General features: G+C 24.9%; 1 protein-coding gene across 4 annotated transcripts in view; it reads left to right on the forward strand.

The window, feature by feature from the left end:
* The window catches only part of LOC126904276 (otoferlin-like), a 56,366-nt gene extending 51,002 nt beyond the window's left edge, over positions 1-5,364 (forward strand). For all 4 annotated transcript variants that reach the window (XM_050683180.1, XM_050683179.1, XM_050683181.1 and 1 more), the window contains 12 exons: positions 195-344; positions 414-590; positions 1,793-1,927; positions 1,993-2,264; positions 2,349-2,519; positions 2,842-3,017; positions 3,086-3,216; positions 3,276-3,463; positions 3,538-3,776; positions 3,908-4,086; positions 4,259-4,359; positions 4,889-5,364. In XM_050683180.1, the coding sequence (XP_050539137.1) occupies positions 195-344; positions 414-590; positions 1,793-1,927; positions 1,993-2,264; positions 2,349-2,519; positions 2,842-3,017; positions 3,086-3,216; positions 3,276-3,463; positions 3,538-3,776; positions 3,908-4,086; positions 4,259-4,359; positions 4,889-5,069 (2,100 nt within the window). In that variant the 3' untranslated portion in view covers positions 5,070-5,364. The remainder of the gene's footprint in view (positions 1-194; positions 345-413; positions 591-1,792; positions 1,928-1,992; positions 2,265-2,348; positions 2,520-2,841; positions 3,018-3,085; positions 3,217-3,275; positions 3,464-3,537; positions 3,777-3,907; positions 4,087-4,258; positions 4,360-4,888) is intronic.
* The last annotated feature ends 3,706 nt before the right edge of the window (positions 5,365-9,070 follow it).

A 9,070-nucleotide genomic window follows, 5' to 3' on the forward strand; every position in this document is an offset into this window, starting at 1 on the left:
TTTATAAATATAAATTAGTTTTGATTTGTAAAATTATAAATATTTTACTATAATAAGTAACACTTATTATTTTAAATTTGCTTACTAGAAAAAATGTAATCAACCATTAGGTTCGTGGCTTATTTAATGCAAATTACTAGTGAAATATAACATTGATTTGAACTTAAAGTAATTAAGCTTTTAATACCATTTAGGGTTCTAGTCATCTCACCCAAAAAGACATTAAGACACAATACAATAAAAATCGAAAACAAAGTTTTGAAGAAGTTATTGATGTACGAAATGATGATAGTAGAGATTGGTGGACTAAATATTTTGCTTCTGTCGAAAATGCTATTATAAAAGTTTGAACTTTTAAATAATTTAAAAACCATGAAATGTTTTCTTAAATATATTTATTTGTTTTAATTCAGGACAATAAAAAATTATTGTATGGAAATAGTGACATGTTGTTGTCTGTTCAAGTAGATAAAGACAAAAATGAGGTTAAATCATCAAAAAAAGGTACTAAAGCATCTCGATTAGTAGCTAAACTTAGTCCAAAAAAATTCCAAAGGAAACAAGATATTGCGAAAATTGCAACTATGAAGGTAAATATTTTTAACCCATAAAAAAAAAATAAAATTTCAAAGCTTTTTATAGTGTATATTTTATAAATATAGTTTTTTAGTTTATTAATAGTTGATTAATAAAGAATTTAAATATAAACGTAGTAGTATTAGTATTTTAATTTAATTTTAGTAAAATGTTCAAAGTATACGATTTCATTAGTATTAAAGAATTTTCTAAGTTTTTAATTACTATACTTATATCGTAACTCAAAATAAAATAAAGTTGCCAGTGAGTTGGGTAAAAAATGAGAGTTACTTTTATTGAGGGGTGTGATTCAAGGATCATAAAATAATATTAGTATTAACTCTTATTGTTTTAAAATTTTACCTGATAATTTTTCATTTTTCTTAGAATAATTTTAGTAATAGTATCAATAATTGATAAACAATGTAACACAAATTTGACTTTTAGTTCACAAATTAATAGGTAAAAATTTCGAAAAGGATAATGACAAATTTTACGTAGAAGCTTAAAGCGCGTTTAGAACAGATGAGACTGTGTGGGATTGCTCTACCTTTTATAATATTTTATATCTTCGAAAATCATCATTGTCTCATTCTTGCAATGTTATTGTTTATTAATAAGTAATTATAAAATATATAAATTAATACATGTGAATAATATACAAATCATTTTGATATTTTATAGAACGTTAATATAGTTTGTTTTTACAAAGATTAGGGTTGACACATTGTGTTTTATTATTAAGATAAGAGTAAAAAGAATTGACAAGTATGATTTATAAATTTCCTCTCAGAAAAGAGTGATTTTTAAAGGTGCCTAATAATTGACTCGTGATTGAATTGTGTGTAATATAATATAGTATGCAACAGTATGGGGTTGTTAAATATTTTCCAAGTTATTTATTTAAATTATTTGTTTGATACTAATCATGTTATTCTAAGAATATGAATATAATTTATAAATTGGATTGTTGATCATCTTAAATTAAAATATTAAATGAAATACCATTATTGTGGACATAAAAAGATAAGTCTATTGTTATTCCATATTATGACAGTGATGAGTATATTTCGACACTTGTTATAGGAAGCTATACACATAATTTTATTTGATTAATTATTTTATCTTCTATCATATATCTCAGATACAAAAATCGTGAGATAAATTTTTTTTTAAAGTATCTTTTACTTTTTTTTATAATTATTTATTTATATAGATATATCCCAATGAATTGGAGGCACAGCCAGAATTCAATGGTTTTCGTGAATGGTTATTACCTTTCGATTTATACCGAGGTAAAAAAACGGGTGACGACATTGAAGATGATGCTAGAATAGTTGGAACTTTTAAAGTATTATAAACACTTAATTTAATGTCATTAGAAAAAATAAATTAAAAATTATTCGTTTTTTTAAGGGGTCAATAAAAGTTTATAAATGGCCATTACCTAAAGACATCGAAGATCATACAATCATGGGATTTGATCCGCAATATGGATTTTTTCAAGGTTTACCTTCTAATGATCCAATTCATGTTTTAGTCAGAGTATATATCGTTAAAGCCAGTGACCTTCATCCTATGGATATAAATGGCAAGGCTGACCCATATGTAGTTTTACAACTAGGCTCGAAAAAAATAAGCGATAAAGATAATTACATATCTAAACAGCTAAATCCTGTTTTTGGAAAGTACGTTTACAGTAAATTTTATATACCTACATCTCATCATCTCATACAATTTCATCATTGTTATGAATTAATTGTATTCAACAGATGTTTCGAAATTGAAGCCACGTTTCCACAGGATTCCATGTTAACTGTTCAAATTCTAGACTGGGACTTATTGGGGTCTGACGATTTAATTGGAGAGACTAGAATTGATTTAGAAAATAGGTTTTATAGCAGACATAGAGCTACTTGCGGTTTACCTAAAACCTATGAATTGTAAGTAAATCAATAGAATTATTTATTAAATAGTATAGAATATAAATTTAGAAATTATCAATGGTGTAAAATGATTTTACATTTGAAATATGTGTATGCTATAAATATAATAGCATACACATTATAGTTGTCTAATTCACATAAGTTAAACTATATAAGAAAATTTTTTCTCGTTGATTTAATATCATTATTTAATTTTTATTAAAATGGTTGAAATAATTAAAAAAAAAAAATGCCTTTCAAATATCCAATAAATTACTATTGATCATTATCTGTATTTTACAATGTATATCATTACTTTGATATAAATAATTTTTATTAGACTTGGATATAACCGTTGGAGGGATTCTATGAAACCTACTCAAATACTAGCAAAATTATGTAAAGAAGCTAAGTTAGATACGCCTAATTATATGAACGGTACGATTAAAATTGGCTCTAAAATATTTTGTCTTCAAAATAACTCTGAAGATACAATTGATTGGTACTGCGCAAAAGGTGAGTTTATATTATAATATGGTTTTTGTAAGTATATTGTTTCTAATAATTAAATGTGTGATTGATAGGTGTTGAAGAACATTTGGCTTTGGCTGTATTGCATAATTGGCATGAAATACCTAAAAGAGGTTGTCACCTAGTTCCTGAACATATTGAGACGAGGCCACTTTTTATACCTGATAAAGCTGGAATTGAAAGGGTATAAAACTCAAACATTCAATATTTTATATTTTATTTGTTATTATATTATTTTTACAGGGAAAGTTAGAAATGTGGGTAGATATGTTCCCAATGGATATGCCTCTTCCCGGTCCAGCCTTGGATATATCACCCAGAAAACCCAAATTTTACCAACTACGCGTCATTATTTGGAATACAGACGACGTAGTTCTTGAAGATGATGCTTTTTTTACTGGTGAAAAAATGAGTGATATTTATGTCAAAGGGTTTGTGCTTAAAAATATTATTTTCATATTAGTATAATATATACTGATATTTTATGATTATTTTCATTTGGTAGTTGGTTAAAAGGACCAGAAGACTGTCAGAGCACAGATATACATTATAGATCGTTAACAGGGGAGGGAAATTTCAACTGGAGATTTTTATTCCCATTCGACTACTTAGTAGCCGAAGAAAAAATAGTAAGTTCAAAAAAGGAATCGCTGTTCTCTTGGGATGAGACTGAAAGTAAGATACCAGCGAGACTTGAGCTTCAAGTATGGGACGCCGATCATTTTTCAGCAGACGACTTTCTAGGTAAATGCATTAATAATTAACCTTTAAATGTAAAAACAGCTTTAAATGTTATACTTTACTGTTAATTTCGAACTTCTACCTGAATTAGCCTGAACATAAATAAGTAAAGATTTTTGTTTACATTCTCTCAGGAGCTTTAACATTAGATTTAAACAACTTTCCTAGAGGAGCTAAATCATCAAAGCTGTGTACACTAGATATGCTAAAATCTGATGGATCTGTTCCGATGGTAAACATATTTAAACAAAAACGTGTGAAGGGATGGTGGCCATTTTATGTAAAAAAAGAAAATGAAGAAATGGAATTAACGGTTAGTTAAAAATAAATTTCTAATTCTCCAATTGTGTAGTTTCAAATAACTCAAATATTGATCTTTTATATTACAGTTTAATTAATATAATTAATAATTAATTTAAGATTTGCGCTACACTTTTTAATATTAATGTTTTCATTTTCGTTTTATTATAAAAATCAATTTACAGGGTAAAGTGGAAGCTGAGATACATTTACTCACAGCAGAAGAAGCAGAAAAAATTCCGGCTGGGATAGGTCGTAATGAACCTGACCCACTTGATAAACCTAAGTACAATAAATTATTATACATTTTTGTGGTTAATAAAACTATAATTAATAGTGTATTATAATATATTATTATTATGATAACATCAAAAGAATCAAAAGAAAAGTTATAAGTTATAAGAGTTGTCAGTTACAACTGGTTCATTCTGTATATATATTTTTATTTATCTATAATTTAAGCTGGTTTGACCATTAATTACAATATATTATGAATCGGATATTAAAAATTGAAGAAAAAAAATGTACTTATAATTTGCATTTGGCTATCAATACAGATATTCTTAATTGGATCTGTTAAAAAATCAATATTTCAGTACCAAAAATATTATTAATTTACATTTACTATTGCAAAAAAATACGAGTTAGTGAAAAAAACAATAACTCTAAGTATGAAAGAGCTGAAATAGGAGCATTTATATAATAAATTTGAAATAAATAATATGGAGTAGTGGTTATAATTAATAAACAAAATATGAAAACCATGGTTTCTGGTTTATAAATTTTATAATGAAACATTTAAAATTTTTTTTCAGTCGCCCTGATGCTTCATTTATGTGGTTCTTAAATCCATTCAAATCAATTCGATACATAATTTGGCACAATTATAAATGGAAAATACTTAAGGGATTTGTTGTACTAGCCATTTTCCTCATGCTGATTTTATTTTTTTATGCTATTCCCGGTTATTCTGTTAAGAAAATGTTAGGAGCTTAATCTGATTAAAATGTGTTTTTTTTTTTAATTGTGCAAAATATAAGAAATTATAATTTTTATTTCTAACATGAAAATCCAGAAAAAAAAAACATTTTAGAAAAAAATTGTAATATATATTATTAAGTTTTTTGTTATATTTATTTTATATTTTTTTTTAGTTTTTTATTAATATTTAAAATACATTTTTAATTTTAAACATTGTTATGTATCACACAATCATTAATAACTGATTGAAAATTTATAATTATATGATCATTTCAATTCAATTATATCTAATTAATTAATTTTACGCTACGAATTCAAAACATGTCAATTAAAGAAAAATGGTATAATATTAACTTAATAATGATATAACGTTAATAACACAGTTTATCAATTTTATACTAACTATGTAAAATAATATTCTATTGCAATAATTTAATTTTCAAAAAATTAATTATTATTAAAATTAAAACATGTTATTATTTAAAAAAATTATCACATAAATATCTATTTATGTGACATATAAATTTAAATTTAACTAGTTAAGTTTAAATAAAAAAAATATATGAGTCTAGGGCGCCTAAAATATTCCACTAATATTACGTAATTTTTTCAATTATTTAGTACGTATATTAAATATTAAAATGTATTTTAGTAATAGTGTTTTTATTATTTTATTGAATTTTTTAATTATAATTGTTTAAAATAATTAATAATATTGATGATTTGAGCTTATTTAGTATTCTAAATATACAATATACATGTAAAAGGGAGTATGGTGGGTTTTGTATTGAAAAAAAATATTTCTTTCTTCAAAATAAATTTTTTGGCGGAAATACTTGATGTTTTAAGCAGTAATATTTCTATGATAACACCAATTATATCTAATTTAAGTTAAATATATTAACTTTATTATGACTTTTATAAGACACAGTAACGTGTTTAGGGGTAATCAAAAGGGACAATGTCCCCGGGAGCATTTAAAGAAGCATATTATTTAAGTAAACTACCATTTTTTTAACAAATAAAAGGTATTTTTATAAATTTATATCTGTTTAACTAAAATTTTTAGGGCCATAAATACATTTTAAATACTATACTATACCAATAAGTATATTACACTTAAACAGCAATAGCTTAAATACACCTCTGGTGTAACGTTAATCATAACGTTCATTTTGTTTTAGAAGAGAAATATTTTAAGTTACTATCGACGTTTTATTTTCATTATTTCTAATTGTCTAGAGATATTCCTACAGCTATAAATAGCTAGCTATTTATGGATTCACTATTCAGCTAGTTTTTACATTATTATTTCACTAAAATTTATTGATAATAGTTAATATTTTATAAAAAGAAAATATAATTTTTTTCATTTTCGTTTTATTATATATTCATTTTTATAGTAATTTTAGTACCTAAGACATAAGATATTTCACATTATTTCATCAAAATTTACTTTTTCATAAAATAAATGTATAACAAGTAAAAATAAAACTTAAAGTTATTCTCTATATTAAATCGAAATAATTATTTAGTAATTCATAGTAAAGAATGTAAAAATCAAATAGTACAAACTTTATTATATTCTTCATAAATTCTGATTTTTTTTTGCTTAAATAATGAAAAACTATTCAATGTATTAAAAACTTAAAATGCAATGATTATAAGTGACATTATTTTAACAAAAAAGTTTAAAATATTGCATTAATTGTTTTAAATTATTTACGATTTTAGCTATTTTAATTACAATTTATTTACAAATTTAAATATCCAATAGAACAATAAATTTTTTCTAAAATTATTTTATAACTTTTAATCTTATCTTAATTATACTTAATTTGATTATTTTACTGATAATTTTTACACTTGTATTTATACGCCACTTATTATTATAAATATTATATCATAATTTATTTAACACATAATTTTATTAAGTGTTATAACCGTTTATAATTTAACTTTGGTTAGAGCAATACCATTACAATCATTGTTACCATTACTCACTAATGAAAATTTTTTAAATTATTATCGTTGTTTTGAAAAGTTAAAGTTATTGATATGTTACTTACTTTACTTAACTTTAAAATAAAAACTAATGTAATATTAATTAAATTGTGTAGCTGATTAATTTTTATAATCAAAGACTCATTAATAGTATAATATATTAAATGATTTTCAAAAAAAAATTCTATTTTATTCCCTTTCTGTGTTATATCTTTTTTTTTTTTGACAATATCATGTTTTTAAACAGCTTACAATTAAGAAAATGATATCAATAAGATATTAAACGGTCATTAACAACTTTTGAATCAGTATTGTTATAATTCAAAAAATAAAGGAAAACAGTTGGTAAAATATAAATAATGAAAATGAAAGAAGAATGATGGGTTTAGTGAGAACCTGATGTTGTGGTTCTATTGGGGTCGTATGGTTCGAGGGTTTAGAACAATAAAGACCAGTAGATATGAAGAAGTAAATGTATGTCCTCTTTATTGAGGAATATGAGCTAATAAACTTGTAAACACCTTTAATAGGACACTGAGGTAACGGGGCGATAATCCGACCTTCGAATACCCAGTCGAAGTGTCTATTAATATAGTCAGATACACATTAGGTTTTTAAACTCTTTTTAGGCACGGGGCGGTAATCCAACACTCGAGACCCTGTAATGTGTATATGTAGTAGGTGTGAACAAACTAGCAAAATTACTCTTGATGTTAAAAGGAGGTTATAGATCTATTGCTTTATCGTTCTTAACTCAGATTATTAACTCTAAATAAATGGGATAATATAAATTGACTTACCTTCCTATTCTGTAATGCTCAAGAAGATAAATGAAGTATTTACCAAAAATGCCAATTTTTACTCAATATTATTTATTTATGGTAATAATGTCTTAATAGACTAAAATAAGTTTTAAACACAAATAAGTTATACACAATAAAATAACTCAAACGGCAGCACGGGGCCGTGATCAAAATGTAGGAGCAAGAGTAGTTCGTAAGAACGAATTCACTTGACCTGGAGCTCTGGAGCTGTGGCAGTAGCTCGGTCTTTTCAATGGATATCAGTGCTTTTTATCAGTACTGAAGGGGTACACCCATATCCAGGGATATTGCCGTTTGTGCTATTCATGATTATATTTTATTGTTTTAAAGTATACATTACATGATAATTATATTAGATAATATAGTTGACAATAGATGAGTTGACATATATATAAATAATAAGAAATTGTATTGAACAGCATATTTGTTATGACAGATAAATTATTTGTTTCTTTACAAGTTGTTTAAAATGCAGATTATACATTTTTCATTGATAATTGTGAGATGCTTAGTGCAAAGTATTAAGCATATTACGACAGTATTTTTAAGATTATTATCCAATTATTAAAACTGGTATATTTTAGCTTCGATGCGAAGCTGAGAAGGTATTGGTTTTACTATGATGTGTTTTTTTTTTTTTTTTTTTTTTTTTTTGTGTCTGTTACCACTTTTTCTCAGCTCTCACCGAACGGATTTCTTTCAACGATACGTCAAAAGATCACAAATCGTATCTAGTCGAAGACATTACCCTTCAAAATTGAAAAAATTTCCCTCGTTCCCCGTAAAGGTGAAAGTTGACATCAAAGTTAATAAAAAATTAAATCGCTAATTTTCGAAATTTTTTCAATTTTTTTTACTAAAAACTGCTGTAACTTTTTCAAAAATGAACATATCAATATATTTTTTTTTTTATAGATGATTGATGTCATTACCTATCATTTGGTATATTTTTTTTGTAAATTTGACCTTTTTTCTGCCCACAGGGGGGGATTTAAAATGACAACTTTTTCACAAAAAATTAACTTTTTCAACTTAACTTTTGAAAATGTTCCGGAAAGTCTGACACTTTTATATATATCTTAAATTAAAGCTAATGTAATGTACTTTTATTTGAAAAAAAAAAAATTGACCTCTGGACTTGTCTTCATGGTGAAAACGGCTACCGAATGCTATTTTTGTGTGAAAATT

Source organism: Daktulosphaira vitifoliae, unplaced genomic scaffold (assembly GCF_025091365.1).
Source record: "Daktulosphaira vitifoliae isolate Bord-2020 unplaced genomic scaffold, ASM2509136v1 Scaffold_4, whole genome shotgun sequence".
Classification (NCBI taxonomy): domain Eukaryota; kingdom Metazoa; phylum Arthropoda; class Insecta; order Hemiptera; family Phylloxeridae; genus Daktulosphaira; species Daktulosphaira vitifoliae.